This window comes from Cynocephalus volans, chromosome 5 (genome assembly GCF_027409185.1).
Source record: "Cynocephalus volans isolate mCynVol1 chromosome 5, mCynVol1.pri, whole genome shotgun sequence".
NCBI classification, from domain to species: Eukaryota; Metazoa; Chordata; class Mammalia; order Dermoptera; family Cynocephalidae; genus Cynocephalus; species Cynocephalus volans.
The window spans coordinates 77,103,517-77,129,719 of record NC_084464.1 but is presented as its reverse complement, the minus strand read 5'-3'; the positions used below and the strand labels follow the sequence as shown (position 1 = coordinate 77,129,719).

General features: G+C 33.2%; 1 protein-coding gene across 50 annotated transcripts in view; it reads left to right on the top strand.

Moving 5' to 3' along the window:
• Nucleotides 1–26,203, top strand: part of RIMS1 (regulating synaptic membrane exocytosis 1) — a 469,818-nt gene that overhangs the window by 388,940 nt on the left and 54,675 nt on the right. For 31 of the 50 annotated variants that reach the window (XM_063096231.1, XM_063096237.1, XM_063096236.1 and 28 more), the window contains one exon: nt 20,083–20,318. The exons of 14 other annotated variants lie outside the window; for them this stretch is intronic. In XM_063096231.1, the coding sequence (XP_062952301.1) occupies nt 20,083–20,318 (236 nt within the window). The remainder of the gene's footprint in view (nt 1–20,082; nt 20,319–26,203) is intronic. 5 more of the 50 variants (XM_063096269.1, XM_063096260.1, XM_063096245.1 and 2 more) reach the window with 1 other exon arrangement.

Here is a 26,203-nt window from a genome sequence, read left to right as displayed (position 1 = left end):
GGGCATTTGGTAGTGAAAGGATTATTCAGAATATGTAATCTACCACATTGCCAGAAATAGAAGCTTATATTTGATATTACTCTTTCCTCGATTTTTTAAAAAATTTACTCATTTAAAGAGGGTAACATTTAAAAGGAAATTAATAAGGAAAAACATGTAGGCATGAAAAGTCAGAATTATGGCTTTAAATATGTTTTCCCAATTTAGAGAGCAAATACTAGGGCAGGATAAAGACAATTGGGTCTTGACACGGAAGTGAGATCTAAGGTGCTTGAGAAAATAGCAATCAGAGACATAGAGGAAGAAGGTGAAAGGAGTTGAGGACTGGAAAATTCCCAGGAAAGAAGGGAGCTCCAGCAGTGACAGGACCAATTGTGTTATGAGGAAGAATGGAAACCAGAGAATGAAGAACTAAAATGAGAGATAACACAGTAGGTACAGCCCAAACTGAGGACAAGATTCTGGAGACTCAGAGGATGTTGGGATTTAAGGGGGAAGAATGGGGTCAGCCTGAGATTAGGGGAGTATTTAGTGATCATTGAACAAAGAACATGCTGCCATCAGAATTCCCATTCCAGGACAATGTGAGGGCCACCATCCTGCTCTTAGAGACTGTTTTTGACTCAGATGTCCATCTTTGGTTCAGTCAGCTATGGCTTGGTACTGTTACTAACCAATATTGAGAGCTTCAGCAAGTGCACATTTTCCGTATACCTTGTTTTATTTCTCTATTTAGTCATGCATTCATTCATGCACTCATTCACCAATCATCTATTGGGTGTCATTATGTGCAGGTAATATACTTGATACTATCTGGTTCAAAACATAAGAGACACAATCCCTAGCTCTATGGTTTTAAGTGAATCTTAATATATATGTAATAATAATATTATGTGTGTCAGAATAAAATGAAATAGAACCAGAATGCTTTGGAAATGAAATAGAAATCAGAATGCTTTGGAAGTTTAGCATTATGCTATATAATTATAACTGAATTACTTGCATACATGATATAAAGTATTAGATGAGTTGCTTTAGACTTTTAAAAGTCATTCTTGAATGACTTACTGGCCAGATGTTTATCATGAAGGATGGCACAATACTTTTCAGAATTTGGATTTTGATTCCTAGTATTTAATTTTCCCATTTAACTGAGTTTTATGGTGAGCTGGATGAATTTAAGTGTTGGCATTGACTCTTAAGGAGCTCAGTTTTATTGGAGTGAAGGTTTTCAAAGTTAGGCATGTAGTGTATAAGTGCTCTGAACCTTATTGTCTCCAAGAACTGCCTCATATACAGGAAAAAGAAAACTGTCTACTAAAGTATGAGGTGAATACTTAGACTGCAGGACTCCAGCACCTTCAACTAAAGAACTTCTGCTAATATTTGTTTTGTATAGAGAAAGTCTGTGAAATAGCTTATTTTTAGAAAGGAAGGGAGTTGGGCCGAGCCCGTGGCGCACTTGGTAGAGTGCTGCACTGGGAGCGCAGCAACGCTCCCGCCGCGGGTTCGGATCCTATATAGGACTGACCAGTGCACTCACTGGCTGAGGGCCGGTCACGAAAAAACGACAAAAAAAAAAAAAAAAAAAAAAAAGGAAGGGAGTTACTTCTGCTTTAGAAACATGGTTAACCAAAATGTGTGACACAATAAGTTCTGGTGCTGTGATTTCCATGGAAAAAGTTAAACTGTGAGATCTGGTTTTAATTCTTAAGTTATTAACTATTTTTGAATTTAGAAAGCAACCTAATTTGGCTGAAGTACTGTAAAATATGTAGTGAGTCTTCAGTATAGTACACTAAGAAAAAAATCTTAATTTCAAAGGAAAAGAAAACTTGCAAACTGGTCAATATTGGTCTTAGTTGGTCTGTTTTCCTACTGTATATTTTGTTTATTAATTAATTATACACTTGATATATGAGGTATATGAAATACTTGTTATTGCTTTTTTAGCATTTTAGCTTTAAATAACACGAAATAGATTGTGTAGAGGAATATGTTTTATTTCCGAGGTCACTGCTTCAGCTTGCACAACTAGCAGTCTTCATACTACTCTTGGTATCTGTTAAACTTAAAGTACTATGCTAACAATTTAAAAGTGTTTTTTACTTTACCATTTTTATTTATTTAGACAATCATCATTTAGAGCTATGTTTCTTTACTCAGTTTAACATGTTACCTTGATTTAAACTAGTCTGCCTTAAAGCATAGACATTATAACAAAGTATGGATTAATTAATGTTTGCTAATTGAATATAGAGTTATGTACACAGCGTGGTAAATCAAGAAAGCATAAATCTTGAAGGATCCTCAGGAAGACCTTATGCTAATTTCCTATAATTAGGGGAAATATTTTCAAAATTATCTGAATCACCCAAAATAATTAGTTGTCTTCTTTGTTTCTTTGTAAACTAAACCAGATATATCAAGAAAATATGTGTTCATCTTCAATTTATGACATCATCATTTGTGACTCATTTATACAATTTTATGATTCATATCATACATTATGTAAAAGATTATTTTCACATGTTTTGGTATTCACTGAATATTGTACACCAGCTTTTGTTGAACTGTGTGTCTACGTATTTTTACACACAGATATACACACGCACACACACATACACACATGAAATTGCATTTATAATAGATTGGAAATACGTGAGGATGTATATTTTTATCTGGCTGTTTGTAGTCGTTAAGATCCCTAAGCAACATTTCTTAGAAAAAATATTAAAAACAATATCTGATTGTTTACTATTTGAACAGAATAATTATGTTATTTCCGCTTCATTTTCCACCCAGATCCCAAATTAAAAACTGGAAGCCACCCTAATTTTTAACTCTTCCCAGTTTTCCTTCTAGTTCAGTGTTTCTGATCTTTATTTTATCATCAGCCCCTTAAGGAACCTTTTAGGTGTTCTTTTTCTAATTTCCATTCCCACATGAAATTTTAATACTACAGATACACTGTGTTTATATACTGTGACCCTATGGAGGACCACAAACCATTGTATTGTCTAAATTTTTTTGTTATTTCTCCTCCCACCAAGAACCAGTTATCACCCTTTGGGGGCAATATCGTTCCCACTGAGAATGCATGTTAAAATGAGTCATTAGTTCCTATTGATTTTACTTCCCAAATAGACCTAATGATTGCAGATTTAAGATTACAGAGACCAGGTGTTTTTACTCCTCTCTAATTTTGTAAGAAAAAGACTAAAAACTTCATCTAACATAAAACCAGGGGACAATCACATTCCTAAATCATAAACTATAGAAAACAGATTTGAAATTCAGTGAAATCTAAACCAAAATGAGGGGAAATGCCAAGAGTGGATGCTGACTTATTCAGCTGTTAAATAGAATGTATGGTTCCCTAAAATAAATGTCACAGTCTTAAAAAGCCCAACAGAGATTCCCATCTAGAACTTGTGAGAACTAGGAAAGTTTTAGCCCTAGAACACTCAGAGTAGCATATGATATCAACTCAAGTGGAGCATCACAGATCTGCCATTCTGTGGCAGAAGCTGGGTATTAGGGAACTGATATAGGGATAATATGGGGAAGCTATTTAGTGGAGTTTGCAAAGAAATAAATTGCTATAGTGCAATCATAATACATATGTCTTCATTACTAACCTTATGAGGATTTTGATAGCAGCATGACTGATCTGAATAATTCTACCCTTACTCAAAAGTAGGCAATAATATAACACCGTCACAGTTCCAGGCATGACCACATAGCTTGTATCAAACTAACTTTCCCAAATACAAAACTACAGAAGCTAAACAAGAACAAACAATAACAAAAAACTGTTAATGGCATTTGAGAACAACAAAGCAGGCAGAAATTTGAGGAGCTCAAATCTTTGAAAGAAGGGAAGAACACAAGATAAGTGCTAAGTTGACCAGTTTCCTCTGAGAAGACTTTGCAATTTGGTGGTATGGAATAATAGAGCCTAAGCAGAATGCAGTGATTTTACTAGGCTGAAGAAATAGATGTCACAATTTAGAAACTGACAGAGAAGTTGGGAATTGTAGATGGAAGGCTTCAAAATTTGCTAGAGATTTCCCTAATTTGTTGACTTGTGAGCTGTGTATGCACAAGGAAAGATTCCAAGAAACCAAACAAAGAGTGGTAGCTGCAAGGCTGAAGAGCCAAGCATAGATTCTGACAGCTGCCTGGTGCTGGGGAGACTTAGATTGGACTTCAAGTTCCCCAGAGTTAGAGGGGCTCAATAAACACCTTTGGTTTTCTGTGCAAATCTCAGAAGGGCCAAACTGTGGGAATAAATGTTGCACCGTATGTGTAATGGCGCTAAGCTTTAAACACATCTCTTACAGGAAATTGGCCAACCAAAAGAAAATTTTGCCCTTTTTGGAGGAAAATAATATCATCCAGAGCCTCTACAGGTTTTCATCCACAATTTTTGGCATCTAATAAAAATCTGTGAGTCAATTACAAAAGAAAAAAAGGACAGACTAAAATCTAACAAAAGAGTTATCGAATAGGGGCTTTAAAATATCCATGATTAATATGCTCAGGAATCCAAAGGAGGATAGATGTGTTCATCAGAGATATAAAAATTAAATGATAATTCTAAAACTAAAAGTATACAAAAAAATTAATAAGTGGGTTTAATGGCATATTAGAAACAGCAAAACAGGATTAGTGAGCCCGTCAGTAGAAAGTATATAAATCAATGCACAGAAAGAAAAGAAAGGGAGAAATTGGAGGAGAATATAAGAGCCATGAGGAACATGGTCCAATGTACATATACATGGAGTCCCAAAAGAAGAGGAAATGGCAGAAGAAGTACTTGAATGCTAAGATACTGGCTGAGAATTTTCCAGAACTGATAAAAGACATTAAATTACAAATCCAAAAACTTTACAAACTCCACAATATATGAAGAGGAAAAATAATCCAGCAATATCATAATAAAAGCACAGAAATCTAAAGAAAAAACATTTCAGAAAAGAATCTCAGAGGAAAAAAAAGATATTATCTTCAGGGAACCAAGTATAAGACTTTGGGTGAAATTTCAACAAATCTTTTGAAGCACCAAATCAATGAAATGACCAAAAAATAAAAAAGAATACTGAAAGAAAAAAAAAAAACCCAGAAACTTTCAGACTACAGTTTTATGCTTAGTAAATATTACCCAGCAAAATACCTTTTAGAAAATAAATAAATGAATGGATAGATAGATAAAACAACTAAGAATTCATCATCAACAGACCTACACAACAAAAAAATACTAATGGAATTATTTATGTTGAAGAAAAATGTCTTCAGTGGGAAATACTAAACTTGAGAAAAGACTAAAGAACACTAGAAAGAGTTAATGATAACAATAAAAACATCTTGTGGTAGTTAAAACATATATGTAGAGGTAAAAATATGTAAAATGTCTCTATGAAAGGTGAGAGGGAGTAAATGTAATTAAGCTCTTGTACAGTTCTTGCATTAGCCTGAAAGTGGTTAAAAATATTGTAATTTAAGGAATATTTTAGTAAGTCAAAGTACATACTTTAATCTTTAGGGTAGTCAGTAATAGAATAACAAAAGAAAGGACAACTCAGATGCTAATAGTGAGAAACAGTGGAAAAATAAAAATACCTAATTTAGTTAGGCAAAAAGGAGAAAGTAAAAGAACAAACATGGATGGGATGGGATGATAGGATGATTAAAAATAAACAGCAAGTGGTACACTTACCTCTAGCTATATAAGTAGTTGCATCAAAAGTAAGTGGACTAAATACAAATTATCAGTATTATAGAATGAGAAAGGAAGATATCAATACAGGTTACACCGATACCTAAATGATATTATGGACACCTTTATGTCAATAAGTTTTACAACTCAGATCAGGGTGAGGAAACTATGGCCAACAGGCTAAATCTGATCCACTGCCTATTTTTGAGAATAAAGGCTTATTGGAACACATCTATGCCCAGTTGCTCATATATTGTCTGTGGCTGTTTTCCCACCATAACAGAAAAGTTGAGTAGTTGCAACAGAGGCAGTATGGCCCACAAAGCTTAAAATATCTATTGTCTGGCTCTTTACAAAAAAAATTTCCGCACTCTGACTTAGATGAAATATACAAATTTCTTTAAAAGCACAATTTACTGAAAATGACATAAAAATAAATAAGAAATCTAGAGAGTACTATTTTTATTTTTTTTAAAAAAGATTCTATAATTGTTTTAAACCTTCCCACAAAGAAAACTCCTAACCCAGGTAGATTCACTGATAAATTATTCAAAATATTTATGGAATAAATGCTTTCAGTAGTACACAAATTTTTCCAGAGAATCAAATGGAGAAAAACTTCCAAACTCTTTTTTGTGAGGCCAGTCTATCCCTGATAAATTTGGTAAGGACATTACAAGACAGGAAAAACAGGCCAAAATTTCTCATTAAAATAGACAAAGAAGCTCCAAACAAAATTTCAGCATAATTGAATTGAGATAAATCAATAGATGATAGATAGAGATGATAGAGATTATAGGTAGAGAGAAATCATAGAAATAATAGATAGATAGATAGAGAGCACAAGTGAGAGAGAATGAATATGTTATGACCATTTTTGTTTTTGTTCCATATATACAAGATGCCTTTAACGTTCTTTCTGTGTAATTCATTAGATAATAAAAGAAATCATGTTTATCTCAATAAATAAAGAAAAAAGCATTTGATAAAATTCAACACACAATATGATTTTTTAAAATCTTAGCAAACTAAGAAAAGAACTTTCTTAACATGATAAAGATTATCTAAAATAAATAACACACTCTTTATATACGAAACACTTTCCTTCAGAGTTAATTGAGGTCACTCTCATACCTTCTATTAAACATTATTCAGAGGGTTCTAGCCAGCGTTGGACATGGCAGTATGACACCATAGCAAGATAAAATGAATAAATAAAAGCTATAAAGATTGGAAATGAATTAAAACTGTCCTTGTTCACAATTTATATGATTGTGCATGTGGAAAACCCCAAAGAATCTACAAAACAATGATTAGAATTAATAAGTGAATTTAGCCAAGTTACTGGATATAAGGTCAGTATATGAAAAGCAATTGTATTTTTATGTACAAACCTTAGGAAATGAAATTTTTTAAATGCCATTAATATAATATAATAAGAAACATGAAATACCGAGAAGTAAATCTAAGACCTAGAAATGAACTAACAAAACGTATATAAGACCTGAGTACTGAAGACTACTTATAGCCTCATCAAAATACACATGTATGAGGGAGTGAAATTGAAAATTACACAGAGGTCATTACTTCTGAAAGTCTGGCCTACTTGAAGGGATTGAATATAAATAATGATCTAATTTGAGTGCACTCCTCAGTTCTAACTGAGCTTATTGTCAAAATAGCTCTACCTTTAGGAGGTATTTGATGCCTTCTTGATTATCACACATCAGTCTCTTTATTATAGCCACTGGAAATTATGAGATAGATGCCTGGGGATGGCCTCTTAATATTGAACAGCAAATTCCTGTTCATGTCTACCATTTTTGATTAGGAATTGGTGTATTGATCCAACCTTAAGTGTAGGATTCAAATAATTTGTGTTATTTAATTTCTAACATTTTTGTAAACAGAATTGTGAACTTATGTGTATTACAGCCTTATATGTGTATTATTATGTCTATGTTATTTTAAGGGTTTTTAGATTACAATGGGGTCATGGTAGACCTCTAGGTTCCTTTGGTGGGTTGAATACTTATAAATTGATTATAATTGTTTTTAAGCTGTTTGTCATTAATTTAAGAGTAAGAACCATCTTTAAATTTCTCCTCATGTCTTTCCTGAAAGCATTCTAACTTTCTCAGGGGATGATAATTTAGGCCTATATCTTTTCATCCTATTCCTAAATTTTGTGCCAACTACTTTATGACAGAATAATGAGCCAAAATCTGGGAACTAAGGGTGCAAGTTTGATCATCTTCTATGATTCATCACTTCTGTATCTATAGATAACAGAGGTCTTTATAGTCGGTGATAGGGAAAATGTGCTCATGATGTCTTGATTTAATTTTATCAAACTTTTTAAAAAAATTCTTGTTTAAAATAAGTTTCTCAATTGACTATTACTATAATTGGTTCTAGGAATCACATTACTAGTTTGTATCTTACCATCTATGAAAGCAGTACATATTTGTACAATTGACGGCATGTCAAAGTTTAATTAACAGCATTTTTTCTTTCTTAAAAATTACATAAGATAATAAAGTGTCAATACTAGTGGCATCTTTGATTTGATTGAATGTGTATAGATTTTCTACCACCTATATAATTATTTCTACCAAATATAATTATTCCAGCACCTATTAGTATTAGGTCCCCCAAATTCTGATAAAGTTCAGGGTCTGATGTTCTTTACTATCTATATTTCCAAGATCCCATAAGCCATAGAAGAAATACCAGGCCAGTTTCATGTTCAAGCTTTGTAAGTGCTGGTTTTACTCTTGTCCCTTAATAATTGTCTTGTCATTCCTGATGAAATTTGTTCTCAGCAAAATACTGTAAGATCAATTAGGAATTCTAACAGAAAACCAAATTCTTTTCATTTTTTAAATTTTTATTTATTTATTTATTTATTTATTTATTTATTTTGGTGGCTGAACAGTACAGGGATCCAAACTTGTGAATTTATTGTTATAGGGCTTCACTCTAAACAACTGAGCTAACCAGCCAGCCTAGGGAACCAAATTCTAATTTTGCCTTAGTATAATATTTGTCAATGAAAGATTCATAGACCTTTTTTATTATACTAGGAAGTCCTCCATCAAATGCAGCTAGTTTGTCAAAGTTATAATTTTCTTGCTCTTCAGACTTATTATTTATAGCTACAATAAACCAGTGTAATAATTCACTTTTCCTGAAACTTTCTGTACTTTAATGTATCCACCCAAGTCTTTCTTTTACTACCTTCTTTCATATTCCAGATATTTTACTGTAAGAGACAATTTCTGCCTTTTCCTTTGAAAATAAAAACGCACCTATTATCTCAAATATATATTCATATATCTTTGCCACTGTTATTTCTAGTTTAGAATCAACCAACTATAACAATTACAACTTTTAATCTAAGCTCCTACTTCTTGGAGAAAACTTGAAGGTAGATAATGAGCATAATGTGGCAGTTTAGCAACCCAGCAAGTTACACAGTACCTTAAAAAACACCCTATAACCACAGTATCCCTTAGACATTTTCTTAAAGTTGTAAAAATGAAGATGAACCTTAACATCACCCAAAGGTAAAGCCCCTCTATAACCTATAAAAATTAGAGGCATTTTAAATTTGCATCCATGTGTATATATTTTCATTAGTCTTTAACCAAGATTCTTTTTTAATCCTAACTTAGAAATTGTCCGTATATCCAAAGATTGTTTTATTCATTAATTAAATTTAATATTAATACAGAGGGGTTTTTTCCAGAATTATACTTCAATTTAGTTATTATATCATTTTATATTTTTCATAATCTTATACATCATTGAAGAAATGTTAGCTTATGCATTAACTAAAACCAGTATAGGAAGTTTAGGAATTTCAGATTAACTAGTCTGTTCATGAGAAAACCAAAGTCTTAAAAACCAAAACAAAATTTTGTGCTTTCATACCACCCTTATAAAATCTGGGAGAAGACATAAAACTCTTTTTTTTTTAAATTGAGATATAATTCACATACCATAAAATTCACTTTTTTAAAGTGTACAATTCAGTAGTTTTTAATATATTCACAAAGTTGTACAACCATTGCCACTATCTCGTTCCAGAACTTTATCATCCCTCAAAAGAAACCTTCATCCTTTAGTAGTCATTCCTGATTCCCTCTCCTCTAGCCCTGACAACAACTCATCTACATTCTGTTTTTATGGATTTGATGACTGAACTATTAGACATTTCATTTAAATGGAATCATACGATATGTAGAAGTTTTGTATGTCTTCTTTCATGTAGTGTAATGTTTTCAACTTCATGAACATTATAACATCAGTATTCTATTCCTTTTTAATGCTTGATAATATCCCATTGTATGGATATACCATATTTTGTTTCTCCATTCATCAGTTGATATGCATTTGAATGGTTTCCACTTTTTAACTGTTATAAATAATGTTAACATAAATATTTATATGTAAGTGTGTGGATATATGTTTTCAGTTCTCTGAATATACAACTAAGTTAATTGCCAAGCCATATGGTAACTCTGTGTCTAACTTTTGATTTTTTGTTTGTTTAATTTTTACTGTTTTTATTATACATATTTATGGTGTACAGAGTAGACTGTCAGTATGTGATGATTGAATAAATATTATTAGAATGTTCATCATTACAAATCATAATTACTTTTTTGTGTCCCTTACCCATTTACTCCCTATTCCCCCTCCATCTTCCCCTTTCCCACCTGTAGTAAGTATATGTCTGTTCTCTCCAGAAAGTTCAATGTTTTATTATGGTCTTTCTTTCTTTTCTTGTTTCTTAGTTTTACTTATGAGTGTCGATATGCAGTATTTCTCTTTCTGTGCCTGGCTTATTTCACTTAACATAATTGTCTCCAAGCTCATCCATGTTGCTGTGAATGTCAGAATTTCATTCTTTTTTATGGCAGAATAGTATTCCATGGTGTATATACCACATTTTTCTTATTCAGTTGTCCACTGATGGACATTTAGGTTGGTTCCGTATCTTGGCTATTATAAATAGAGCTGAGATGAACATGGGAGTGTAGGTATCCCTTTGACATGATGATTTCCATACCTTTGGGTACGTAATCAGAAGTGGGATTGCTGGATTGTATGGCAGAGAGCTGTAGTTGTTTTAGAGACCTCCATACTGTTTTCCATAATGACTGTACTAATTTACAATCCCACCAACACTGTAGAAGAGTTCCTTTTTCTTCACATCCTCACCAACATATGTTATTCTCGGTCTTTTTCATAATAACCTGTCCAGCTGGGGTGGAATCATATCTCGGTGTGATTTTGATTTGCATTTTCCTGATGATTAGTGATGTTGAACATTTTTTTCAATGTCTTCCTTTGAATGATGTCTATTTAGCTGCTTTGCTCATTTTTTAATTGGATTAATTTTTTTTATTGTGAAGTTGTTTGAGTTCCTCGCATATTCTGGATATTAATCCCTTGTCAGATATATGTTTTGCAAATATTTTCTCCCATTCAATAGGTTGTTTTTTCACTTTGTTGATTGTTTCTTTTGCTGTACAGAAGCTTTTTAGTTTGATATAATTGCCATTTATTTTTTCTTTTGTTGCTTCTGCTTTTGGGATCTTATTCATAGAGTCTTTGCCCAGTCTTGTGTCCTGAAATGTTTCCTTATGTTTTCTTCTGGGAGTGTTATAGTTTCAGATCTTATACTTAGGTCTTTAATCCATTTTGAGTTGGTTTTGGTATATGGCAAGAGGTATGGGTCAGTTTTATTCTTCTACACATGGATATCCAGTTTTCCCAGCACCGTATATTGAAGATATTGTCTTTTCCCAAATGTATGTTCTTGGTGCCCTTGTGAAAGATCAGTTGGCTGTAAGTATGTAGGTTGATTTCTTGGTTTTCTATTCTATTCCATTGGTCTGTGTGTCTGTTTTTATGCCAGTATCATGCTGTTTTGGTTACTACAGCTGTGTAGTACAATTTGAAGTCAAGTAGTATAATGCCTCTGGCTTTTTCTTATTTATTTATTTACTTATTTATTTATTTTGTTCTTCTGGATTGCTTTTGCTATTTAGGGTCTTTTGCTATTCCATATGAATGTTAGGATTTTTTTTTTCTTTCTGTGAAGAATGTCATTGATATTTTGATGGGGATTGCATTGAATTTGTAGATTGCTTTGGGTAGTATGGGCATTTCACATTAATTCTTCCAATCCATGAACAAGGAATGTCTTTCCGTCTTTTGATGTCCTCTTTAATTTATTTCCACAAATTTTGTAGTTCTCATTGTAGACATCTTTCATCTTTTTGGTTAAATTTATTCCCAAATTTTTATTCTTTTGGTAGCTATTGTAATGGGTTTGCTTTCTTGATTTCTTTTTCTTCTTGTTTGTTTTTAGTGATGCTATTGATTTTTGTGTATTGGTTTCGCATCCTGAAACTTTACTGAATTTATTTATCAGCTCTGGGAGTTTTCTAGTAGAGGTTTTAGGTTTTTCTATGTATAGGATCATGTCATAGGTCACCATAAATACATGAGAGAGAATAAAAACTACTAATGGAACAGATATGCAAATGAGAAAGAGAAAGAATATTATTTTATCTCTTCAAAAATCATCCAACAGCAAAGATAAACAACAAAAGGGAAAGAAAGAAACATAAGAAATACAAAACAACCATAAAGAAATTAACAAAATGGCAGGAATAAAGCAATACCTTTCAATAACAACCCTGAATGTTAAAGGACTAAATTCCCCACTTAAAAGATATATACTGGCTGAATGTATTAAAAAACTTGACCCAACTCTTATGTTGCCTGCAAGAAATTCACTTCACCAGTAATGACACACATAGACTAATAGTGAAGGGATGGAAAAAAGATATTTCATGCAAATAGAAACCAAAAACAAGCAGAAATTGCCATACTCATATCAGATAAAATAGACTTCAAAACAAGAACTATAAAAAGAGACAAAGATGGACATTATATAAAGATAATTGGATCTATGAAGCAAGAAAATATAACAGTCATAAATATATATATATATATACTCAACATAAGAGCACCCAGAAATATAAAGCAACTGTTATTGGAACTAAGGGGAAAAATAGACCCCAACACAGTAATAGTTGGGGTTTACAAAGTTGGGGACTTTAACATGCTATTCTCTTTATGAGAGTGATTCTGGAGAAAGAGAAATTCTGGATTTAAGCACCACCTTAGATCAAATGGACTTGACAGACATATACAGAACATTTCATCCAACAGCAATGGAAAATACATTCTTCTTGTCAACACACAGATTATTCTCCAAGATAGACCACATGTTAGGTCACAAATTAAGTCTGAACAAATTTAAAAATATTGAAATCATATCAAGTATATTTTCAGATCACAATGAAAATATAGAAATTCACAACAAACAGAACTGTGGAAACTACACAAATTCATGGAAATTAAATAACGTGCTCCTGAACGACCAGTGAGTCAAAGATGAAATAAAGCAGGACATCAAAAAATTCCTTGAAACTAATGAAAATACACTTAAAACTTACCAAAACCTGTGGGATACTGCACAAGCAGTACTAAGAGGGAAGTTTATTGCACTAAGTGCTTACATCCAAAAAAATAGAAAGACTTTCTATTGGTCCATTTCTGTTACTTATAATAAAATACCTGGAACTAGATGATTTATAAAGAAAAAAAAATTTTTTTTAAATTATCGCTTACAGTTTCTGATGCTGGGAAGTCCAAAGTCCATCTGGTGGTGGCAACAGCAACCCAGAGGTCTTACACTGAAAGATGGTAGAAGCAGAGAGAGCAGAGACAGACTAACTTGTTCTCTACTTTTAAAGCACTCAGAACCACTCCCCTGACTACCATTTTTAATCCATTCACTAGGGCATGGTCCTAGAATCTAATCATCTCTTTAAGGCTCTACCTTTCGATTACCTTATGGTAATCCTATTATTAGGATTAACCTCCCTCAACAGTTAACAGTGGGGATGAAGCTTCATTAAGGGGAGGGGGGTGTCCAGTCTACAGCAGACTTCAGATAAACAACCTAAATTTAAATGTCAAAGAACTTGAAAAATGAGAACGATGTAATCCCCAAACTAGTAGATGTTAATAAATAGTTAAGATCAGAGCAGAACTAAATGAAATAGAGACCAAAATAATGATACAAAAAATTAATGAAACAAAAATTGTTTTTTTGAGAAAATAAACCAAATAGACAAGCAATTGGCCAGACTGACTAAAAAAGAAGAGAGAAGACCCAAATAACAAATATATGAAATGAAAAAGGAGACATTACAACTGATATCACAGAAATACAAAGAATCATTTGACACTATTATGACCAGCTATACACCAGAAAGTTCAAAAACCTGGAGGAAATGGATAAATTTCTGGACACATACAAGCTACCGAGACCAAACCAAGAAGAAATATAAAACCTGAACAGACCAATAACAAGAAATGAGATTAAAGCTGTAATCAGCAGTCTCCCAACAAAGAAAAGCCCAGGACCAGATGGCTTCACCACTGAATCTACCAAATCTTTAAAAAGGAATTAACAGCATTCTTTCTCAAACTGCTTCAAAAAATTGAAACAGACCATTCTTCCAAATTCATTCTGAGGCCAAGATCACCCTTATACCAATACCAGACAAAGACACAACAAAAAAAGAAAACTACAAGCCAATATCCTTGTTGAACCTAGACACAAAAATCTTCAAAAAGATATTAGCAAACAGAATACAACAGCACGTCAAAAAGGTTATACACCATGATCAAGTGGGATTCATGTCAGGATGCAAGGATGGTTCAACTTATGCAAATCAATAAATGTGATACATCCCATCAACAAAAGCAAGGGCAAAAAAATATGGTTATCTCAATAGACTTAGAAAAAGCATTTGACAAAATTCAGCATCCCTTCAAGATAAAGACCCTCAACAAATTAGGTATAGAAAGAAAATATCTCAACACAGTAAAAGCCATATGTGACAAACCCACCATCAACATCATCCTGAATGGTGCAAAACTGAAAGCTTTTCCTTTAAGAACAGGAACAAGACAAGGATCTCCACTCTCACCATTCCTTTTGAACATAGTATTGGAAGTATTAGCCAGAGCAGTCAGGCAAGAAAAAGAAATAAAGGGCATCCAAACTGGAAAAGACCAAACTGCGTCACATGGTAACTCTAAGTAACTATATTTATGTTTAAATAAACTGTCAAACTGTTTTCCAAAGAGCCTGCATCATTTAACATTCCTATCAGTAATGTTGAAGTTTCCAATTTCTCCATATTGTCAACACTTGTTATCGTCTTTTTTTGATTATAGCCATCCTAGTGCGTATGATGGGGAATTCCATTGTGGTTTTCATAAAGCTGTTGTTAAGCCAAAATTATCAAATTATTTTGATATCTCCAAGGATTCACTTTGATTGCAGATTTTAAATTCTTATATTAAAATTCTTCCAAATTAGCAATTTCTTAAGAAAGGATTTTTCTTAAAAGGCCATAATATTCTAAGTATTAGAAGTCCAGTTTCTTTCTTCTTTGGGGATTCTTTAGTTCTCTATATTAAAATTATGTAAGTATTTATTAATCTCTGTAGATGAATCAGAATGGGAACACTATTAAATTTACTATTTCTTAGGACCTAATATCTGTCTGCTTGGACAGCTATCACTCTGGTTCACACAAAGTAAGAGATTTTCATCACCAGTTGAAAAGACCATTATTAGTACAGAGATCTAGCATCTTAAATTTTACCACCCAGCCACAGAGCCAAAATTAACATGGAAACCTAAGCCCAGACTTTAAAGGGCTGTTCTATTAGTGATCACAAACATTTTTCTCAGTAATGTGAGCTTTTAGTAGCGTACAAATAAACAGACATGTAAAAAGGCTAACAAACCAGATTTTCTGTCATCTGTCACCCAGTTTTCAATATGTCTCTGATGTCTGCCATCCAACGGATTTCATCTGCAAATGGATTCCCTATTCTTGTTGGAAATGTATTATTAGTCACAAGCAAAGCAAAAATTTGCAAGAACCAGAACCAGAAACAAACAAACAAAAAACATATAGATATATATAAAAAAAAGAGTCATAAAAAAGAAAACAGAATCAGAAGACTGTTCTGTTGCCTCTTGAGAGTAAACCTGTAGGCAAAGGCAAGGCATCCTTGGGCTTAGAGTCCATGGGGTCCCCTGCTTGGACAACACAGCTTAATAGGCTAAAGTAGGGAGTCCATTTGAGCTACTTTGGTGAGACTTCCAACATTATCAAAACATAATTCTCAAAATCAAACATAATTATCAAAAAAACAGATAGCAAATGCTTAAGTTTTAATTAACTCATCAGTGAGAAAACCAACAGGATGACAACTGGTTCCAAAGATGATCCAAGAAACTAATGTACTTATATATACATATATAGTCATTGAGAAGAAAAGGAAAACGGGAACAAGATTACTAAATTAGATCAAAACTGGATAATGTGCTCTAAGTTGATAAAATCATTATCTATAGGGTTATCCTCTCTACTAGGTAGTAATCATTTGCCTCTCATCAGTTTTTTTAAAATTAGCATCTAGTTTTACAGAGTTATAAAATGTTTAGACCATAATTTTAAGAGTAAATAGTAAGTCAAAATTTTTGCATTTCCATAGAGAATCTAATAACCTTTGGGTGGGCTTGGTGGGTAATGCTCATGCATGGCATTGAAAGGTAAGAGAGCCCTTTCAGGGGTTGGGGGTTCTTAGTTCTAAGTTTGAATATTTTTTTTCTTTCTCCAAAGCAATGATTACCCTGAGCAGTTGGATGAATGGATGTCTTTAATGTGATATGGAAGATTAGAGAGGAAGCAGGTGTTTTTTGTTGTTGTTGTTGTTGGGTTGACCACTTTGTGTTTGAGATCCTTATTAGACATATCCAAGCAGGGATGTCAGTTGATAGCTAGATATATAAATGTGGAGTTCAGGACTGAATACAAAGTGGAGAAAAACAATAGGCATCTGCAACATATAGATAGTATGTAAAGCTTGGGACAAGGTGAACCATCTATGAAGTTAGTTTCATATGGAAGAATATAGATCAAATAGCTGGGCACTGAAGAACTCCAATATTTAATGATGAAAGAGGATCAGGATCCTGTCATTGAGGCACAATTTTGGAAAATCTATGAGGATAAATTATTTCAAGACCATGAAAATCAAATGCTTTGTCAAATGCATGACATATTGAGTGGTCAGAAGGATAAAGACTGAGAAGTGACAGGATTTTGCTATGTGGAGTCATTGGTGAATTTGAAAAAAGGCAGTTTTAGTGAATTGGTAGGGATAAAGTCTGATTCAGATTAGTTAAGAAGAGAATAGGAGGAGAAGATGTACACAGAACTCCTTGAGGAGGTTTTTCAACAAAAAGTCAGTAGCTGGAGGGAGAATGGGAATCAAAGAAGAAAGGTATGGGTTATTTTGATTGATTTTTAAAGGTGGTTTATATCACAGTCTATTTGTATACTCATCACATTTTTTTACTTCCTTCTCATAAGTCCACTCATTCAGCAATGGAAATGGTGCTGTAGGAAATTTAGTGATGCATAAGGTGTGTGCTGATATAAAATACCAGAATCTGAATATAACCAGTACAAAATAGAAAACAAAGGGCCAGGAGACCATAGTCATGATGCTACAGAGACCCTGAGAAGCTTTATAAAGCAGAAAGTCTTAAGATACATCTTAAATGATTCAGTCACACAAAATTCTAGGAATAGTTTTTCAGACAACAGAAGCAGAACAAATAAAAGGCTATCATATGGCAGAGGGTGGTGGTGGCGGAAGGCATAATGATGCTAAACTAGTGGTCTTTGGATTGATTACATTAATTTGATCAGATTCCCCAAATCTCCTTGCTCAATTAGCTAAACAGAAGAATTGAAAATGCCTTATCATGTTCTCATTGAACATTATGGTATTCTAGATTCTTTAGGAAGCTATGCATGTCCTCATATCATGTAGGAGTGCTTTTAAGCATCAAAACAAATATTCCATTTTTTGAGGAAAAATCATACCATATTATGTATTGACAAAATAATTTTTAATATAACTTCTTAACTCAACCCCCCTCAAAATTTAACACTTAATATACAGACTTCCCTGTTTTTTCAGAACTTTTATTTGTCAATATTGTAGAACTTTTCATTGCTATAATGAAATGTCCATGAAAAATGTTTTGAATCTTCCCAGTTCATCTTAAATAAATTTTCATGATAGGAATATGATAGAAGACATTTTCCCGCATGTTTAAACTTCACTATAACCTAAAGAACATTGTCTAGAATTTCAAAATAGTATTTTTTGTGGGGTGATTTTTAAAATGCAAATTGAGAGCTGTGATATAATTCCATTTTTATGGAAATAATGGGGAGAGAAAAGGTTCATATTAATTAGTCCATACTTTACTATAAAGTTAAAAATAAAGTCAACAGAAGATAGTTTTCAACAACCACTGTGGGGGGTGCGCCAAAAGGATTGATGTGAAATGAAGAAAACAAAACACCAATTTCTCAGTTGTGGGTGTTCGATTGAAGACGGACATTATGACTAAATCCTCACATTCTGCAGATCCTACAACAGAATTCTGCAAGTAAAGTAGTAGAAAAAGCAGGTAATAAAAGTAGACTTAAGGAGGGTGTCAGACTTAAATAATACTATGAAGTAAATTTGTGAGGACACAGGAAAAATTGACTGTAATATTTATCAGGAGATTAAGTCCATTGGAGTTGAGAATAGAAATCCCACAGGAATCAGTTTTGGACTGTTCATATGTAATATTCTCATTAATGTTTTGAAAAATAACTGCATAGAATGCATAGCAAAATTATCAGATTTGCAAATAACTTTTCAAACTTTGAGTTAATGAAAAGCTGGTTTGGAATAAATTGAAAGAGTAAGATATCTTAATATTATTGGAATTTTGATATAGACCAATTCAAGTAAAGCAAGTAAGAATTAAAAATTTCGAATTATTCCCATCAAATAGAGATCTCAATTTTGACTTCCCCACCTTCCTGAATTTACCTTATACCAAGTTCTCTTTCAATTTAAATACTCATAAATGTAACCAAGAACATGTTATGTAATCCCAAGACTTCCTATTTTATCATTTGTAATCATATTAGGATTTATTCTGACTCATGTATTATATGTCATTCCTGTTAAAAGATACTATATTAGCTAATGTGCATTTTGTAGTTCGTAACAAAAAATAGAAAATGAGGAAGAGCAAGATTGTGGTAAGGGTCATATAAGTCAATGTTTGCAAATTTTTTAAGGAAACATAAAATTGAAAGGGTCATTTCAGAAATATCACACCAAGTCTTCATTGGACCAAAAAGGGCCAGCCTAGATGAATATAATACAGATGCATATGCAATGTAAAGATTTAAAAGACTAAGATTCCTAGCACCTGTGCTCCTCACTTGCCTGCCCTACCTCTCCTCAACTCACAGACATACATTTACTTTGGCTAATAGAAAGTATTTTTTTTTCCTACCTACCTTCCATGGTGCTTAAAATTCTTGACAATAATGTATTCATTTGGGGGAGAATGGATCTATTCAGGTAAACTATTCAGATTAACTAGTACAATCTGTGAACATAGACAAGTAAGTTTAGATAGTAAGGTTAGATAGAAAAGAACAAAGTAGGAAAGTCTCAGCCTACGGCATGCATGTTTGAAGCACTGAAAGAGGAAAATGAGATGAAAAGTTTGTGTGCAGCAGACTGAGCATGAGGGTAGGGAAGAAGGAAGGGAAACATTCTAAAGATTCTAAAGCAATTTTTTTTGCCTCCTTGGAAGTCTTTTCTAGACTCATGAAGCCTCAGATAACAAAAGATGTATTGGTATCCCAAAGGGAAATTAGAACAAATACTGTGTTCATTTCTTAAAACTTGTCATGTGACAAATTCAAAGTGTATCAGTTTTTTTACAATATTTTTCTCTGGGGAATGTACATGAACTTTTCTTGTTGATTTTAATGTTTTCAGTTTTTCTCCGAAAGTAATAGTAACTATTTACAAAACATTTACTTCCCTGTGGATAGCATTGGTTGCGTTATTATTTTTTTAAAGTCTATAGATTACTCTGTGTTGAAATTGCACTGATTTAACCTATGTCTAGTAAATATTTCAGGGGTGGTGATGTGGATCTTAAAGTATTTGAAGCTGTAGGACTACTTCTCAGGTGGCATTTTCCCCTAAAAATGTGCCTGGATTGTTTCAAAATAGATTAGATTAAGAGTTTCAATTATGCTGACCTGTAATTTATGGATGCGTATGTTTTTACTTTGTAAATATAGTTCATTTACCCCCAAAATGCAAGGCAGACGGATGGGGACTTCAGGAAGAGCCATTACGAAGAGCACCAGTGTGAGTGGAGAGATGTACACACTGGAGCATAATGACGGCAGCCAGTCCGACACAGCTGTGGGTACAGTTGGAGCAGGTGGAAAAAAACGGAGATCCAGCCTAAGTGCCAAAGTGGTTGCCATAGTGTCGCGAAGGAGCAGAAGCACATCTCAACTTAGCCAGACAGGTGAGTGTAGCAAACTCAACTCAAACATCTCAAGTTCTTGCTGAAGAGGCAAAAGTTGATCTTCATGCTATGGCTTGTGATAGGATCGTAGTATGTATTTGGTTCTCCTTTGCAAAGAAAGTTTATTTTTCTGTTTCTGAAAATCTGTTAAATGTATGATTTTTTTTTCTGTGCAGCTCTCTTAACAAGGTATTGTTTGTTAATCTGTAAAGCGGTTAGATATTTTCCTTTAAGTTAAAAAAAAATTAAGGCTATGTTCACAAATATGTAAGGAAATGCAAAGAAGTATCAAAGATCTAAATTGATTTATACACAAGAAAAGCAACAGGATTCTCCTTTTCAAAATGTTCCATAATTCAATTACTTATAATTTAGGCTATGTCTATATTTTTTATAGAAAAGGTCAGTTGTGCAACTTGAAATACAGTCTTTCAGGTACAGTATGAATATAATACTTGAACTGTATTGTTATTGCTTCAATGTAAGTAAAAATCCAGTAGTGCTCTTTACTTTAGAAAAATGGGTCAATGGATTCATGAAAAGAAAAATGCTTTAATACAAATTTGTGCTTTAAATATTTTCCACTGCTTATAAATCTTGAAAGCTTCATGTCCTAAAGGTATACAGTGTATAAAAAAAGCAAACACAGAAGGGAGAGTGGCTATTTTTGTATTGTAAAATATAAAAAAACAGTGCTTAAAATTACATAATATTTGATCAGACATTTTAGATAACTCATTACTGTGCTCAATACTATATAAAACCAAAGGTAAGTTAAATATTGAACCAATTTAAATTGTCAGTACCTGTTTCTCGTCTTACAACCTTTGGTTGCATTTCCTGTTCTTCAACAGCAAGAGCCTTGTCACAAAATTTACTTATACTGAAAAGCTTTCATAAAAACCTTTGTATAGCTCACTAAGCATTCTGGAAAGTACCTATTTGAAATTATGCATTCTACTGGATATATTGACAAATAAATTAGAAGTAGGAAATTTTGATCCATTCAGAAATTGAACTAGTGCATACAGCTGTTTATCTAAACAGAGGTTTGTCTTAAAATCATTGGAGTAGAATGAACCTAGATTAGCCAGCATCCCTGTGATAGATCTGCCACTTTGCCATCCTGGTAAGAAGTGCTGTTCTGCTGTTTGTTGCAAAGGGAAGTCATTTGTCTTCCTTAGGGTCAGGTTTCTTTAGAGTAGGAGTAAGAGGCATTTCTCATTTGTCTTTTTTTTTTTTTTTTTTTTTTTTGGTGGTAGTGGTGCTTCTCAGTTATTGGTCTTGATGTTTATACTTTATAGTGTGGGGTATGGAGAAGACATTGATTGCCAGACTTCAAAATACTTTATTACTTAGATGAAAGGGAAATGTTCTTTGATGTCATTTAAGGAAACCAGTGTTTCCTATGGGAGAGGCTGTAGTTTTAGGAGATGGCTTATCTTCTTCCCCCAATTTTCCACAGTCTGTCTCTCTGTATCTCTGTCTCCCTCTCTTTCCATCCCTGCTCTGTGATTCACTAGTTGACTAGAATAATTTTCTTAAAATAAAACACAGTAATAATTTTGCATAGAAACTGTACTTCTGGTGCATCTTTGTGGGCAATAGATTCAAATGATTGTTATTGAAACACTCAGATTCTTTGCTTTATTAGTTTAAAGTTTATCCTGGTGTGGTCATGTGTTGACTTTCAAATAATATCTACCTTCCCAGAAGTTACATTGTTAAAAGCTTCCATGGAATACCCTACTTTCAGAGATTAGGTTGCAATGTATGGGTACAAAAAGGACATTGGCTTATAAAGCCAAGATAGCAAAATAGATCTATCCCAAAATGACACAATGAATGAACACTGACTTCTCTCTTGGACTCAGTTTGCTTATATAATGGTGAGTTGAACCGGATGTCCCCCTGTGAACTTTCCAGGTGCAAATTTTTATGTTTCTCTTTCTACATTATACTTTTACCTTTCTTTTGACACCTGTCCGTAGGTTTTAATTCTTTTTGATTTTTCTAAGGCAAGTGACAAATGTTGATTACCCTCAATAATAACTCCTCTTTGTTTTAGTGCATAGGCTGAGTTTTCTCCCTCTTATATCCTCCTGTGATTTTTTTTTCTACAGCAGTGATTATATTTTGTGTCTTCTGTAGAGTTTCATCAAAATAATAATTTTGCATAGGAACTGTATTTCTTATTTTAAGAAATCTCATTTTTTTATTGCTTCATTTCCTGCATATGACCATCAAATCTGTATTTCCAGATTCCTCCTCACCCAAGAAATATTCCTTAATTTAAATTTCCCAAAAGAGAGATCCTCTTAGATATCCTACTTTAAATAAGCTTGGTATTCCCACATCTCTTAATTTCCAGCTCTTCATTTCAGTAATACCACAGTTCTTATAGTTACAAATCCATAGTCTTTTAAAAATTTTCCCTAAACTCTTTCTTCTTCAGCTTCATAACCTCAGAAAACAATTTAGTATTTATGTAATTTTAATAAACAGTAGTATAATTGATTTGAATATCTTTTTTCATGAAATAAAACCTTTAATCCCCAACTAGTAAGGCATTTAAGGGGGCTCTCCAGGTGAATGGATAATTATTGCGAATATTCTAATAGTGTTAATTGATCAAAGATTTGGAGGAGGCAAATAGTATTACTTGTATATTAAAACAAGCTGGACAGTCTATAGAATAGAACTTATGTTTAATGTAAAAAATATTTAATTAAGGGCTTCCCTTGTAATGAGCCTCTTTGAGACCCACCTGAAGACACCCTGGGCTAGTGGTTCTCTTTTTTCTGCCATTAGAGAGGACCCATAACTGAGAAAACATGAAACACTTAGAAGTAAAGTTTAACTAGCTCTTTTGAAAATGTCTTTTAAGCATATCATTCTTATGTTTTTGTTTTTATAGATACAAGTGTGATGAAAGGAGTATACATATTTGATCTTTGTTCGAAATCAAGTAAAATTTATTTCAACAAACTGAAGAGCATGATTATATATAGAATATATATATATAATTTACTATGCTGTTACTATTATTATATATGATATATATTTCATTTACTATGTTCTTTATATATATTTATTCTTACAGGATATTTCAGTTAAAAATAATATTAATTTTTAAAAATCATCTCTACCACACTTTTTTTTATCTATAGTGAAAGTAGTAATAACTTTTTTAAATATATTTTTTAGCTAGGAGAGTGGTATGAACAGGAAGGTTTCCAAAGGAAGAGTCTAGGTGCTGCTGCTAGTAAATGACTTCAAACAATCAAGCACATAGGTAAAAACCTATTCAGCAAACAGTAGCTAAATTAGATTGAAAGAGCGTGACATAGTAAAGGAAAGAGAAATTTAAAAAAAGCCTCTGAGGCAGGAATATTTTTAAATTGGATGGAGCTCTAGGTCATCTTAGAGCTGGGTTTTAGAATGTGAACAATATTTTAGTCTATGGTGGTTTAGAGGCCCAGCCTGTGTAGTGTGAGGGTTTGACCCCTCACTCGTATACTCGTATACTACCTATATGACATCCACCAGTAGTAATCCCATCCTCACTTATAAATGAAGGCATTATTGGGTACAGTCCACAAATCCGTAAAGAATCGTCTCTAAATTCACTCTTGTAATTATGGTAATAAAAGTCACAATAATGACAACTAGTCATGTGTTGTTGCTTTGCTTCCCACCGATTTGTCACCCCTCTTCCCCTGGGTGACGGAGTCACAAAGGATTACTCAAAGCCCATTTCTTCTGAGCAGTGAGAAGCCTTGAAGGAATTAATCTCCCAGAACCCTCAAAAGAAAGGTATTCTTTCATTTGGGAAATTAACCCCTCATTGGGGTTCTCTTCCCGCATTTATTCTCCAGACCAGGAAGTTACAGGAAGAGAACATAGGTGGAGTTTTTGCTAAGTATAGTTTAACAAGTTTAACAATAGAAGCTGGTAACATTCAGTAAAAAAGCAAGGTGACATTCCATAATGCAATTTGCAAGAAGTTAAGTCGATGCACCAACAAAAGCTTGATCTTAGCAAACATTCTCTCTCCTTACTGCAATTTCCCAGTATCTTTACATATCAATCAGTAACCTGTCTGTCCTTTGAGCCACCAATCTTGCTGTGCTTCAATGCTTTATCATACAACAGAGACTAGCCCGGGGAAAAATTTCCTGTCTTTTTCAAGGGTAACATTTTATATGTGCTTTTAAGAAGCTAGGCTAAACCTGAAACATCAAGGCTTTGGAAAACCAGGCCCTGTGAAATACATTTGCTTTATGTATACTCCACAATGTGTCTAAGTGAATAAAGCTAATAATATATCTACATTTCTAGAGATTTTTCCGTGCACTCCTAAGTTATATACATGTATGAGCGTGTATGTATAATTTCACTCCTTCATTGGTCAGAACAAACTTATGTAATGCTATTATTATTATTCTTATTTTGAAGTTGAAGAAACTAAGACATAGAGGAATTAGGTAACTTGCCCAGGGTCCCACACTAAGTGATTGGACCCAAATTTATACCAGGCTGCCCGGTGCCAGAGACCATGGGATTAACTCCTTTGCTAAAAAGAGCTAGAAATGAGGTTCAACAAACATTTATTGAACATCTATGTAGTTTGTGAATGATAGGCACCATGTCAAGCACTGGGCTAAGAGCCAAGGATAAAGCAATAAATGAGATACTGTCCCTGCCCTCAATGATATCACCAATTAATAGGGCAAATCATGTGTAAACATTCTAGTTCAGAAAGGGCAGTTATACAAGTGTCAGAGTGGTACAGAGGGAGCACAGAAAAAGATGCGATTCACTGTTTCAGGTAGTTTTGAGAGGATTTCTTGAAGAGGGGAGGCTTAAGCACAAAAACATAAATCAAGAAGATGACACAAGGAAAGACTTTCCAAGGCAGAGGGAACCGTACATAATTAAATGTTGAAAATGGTGAGTGCTTACTCCCCTGGGATATGAGAAAAATCTGTGTAGATCCTAAAAGTATATGAAAGATCTCTTCAATTCTAATGGATACCCTTCCTCAATACAAGGAAAAGGTCATCTCAGGACAGATCTTAAATTGAATAAGCTCTGTACAACCAAGACTATGGTTTCTGATTAGAACTTTTAGCTTTTGTGAAGAAAACATCTATAAATGTAAAATGTCGTCAGCTTTATAAGCTAGAGATTAGTTTATTGAGTAACTATATCTGTAGTACTATACAAGGCACAGTGGGTATTTCAAAAATAGTATCATCCCCAGTGGAAGGAAATTTTTTATATTTGAAATAAATATGAACCAAACAACCAAATAAGAAAATGAAAAGTAAAATGCCAAACATTACAAAAACTAATGCTTTTATGTAGTTACCAACAGAAATGGAAATACTAGTTTGTTAAGGATCTAAGTCTTCCAGTATGAGGGTACATGCAGAATTGGTAATTATGTTCTGACATTTCATATGATTATTATTTACTATATCATTAACAGCTGAGGATACTTTGTTACTTTTTTTTTCTCTAAATATTGTCAGGATTCTAGTGTTTACACTCTGTGGAAAATGTGCCAGGACTTTTACAATTTTCAGACAATTAACAGTCCAATATGATGTACTAAGAATGTACTAAAAATCATTCCTGTACTTCTTTAATAAAAGATATTCTGTACCTTTCCAATATTTCTTCAGCCTTAAAATTTTTATCCCTTGTCAAAATATTTCCCTTCAAGACCCTGCTGAAAACCCCCTAACTCTATCAGTTGTCCCCTATTTTTTCAGCATTCACGAGGTTTTTTGTTTGTTTGTTTGTTTTGCCTCTGAATTTCTATACAGAGCTCTCTCTTACTTTACTGTCAGCATGCTGCAAGCACAAGATTTGGGGGC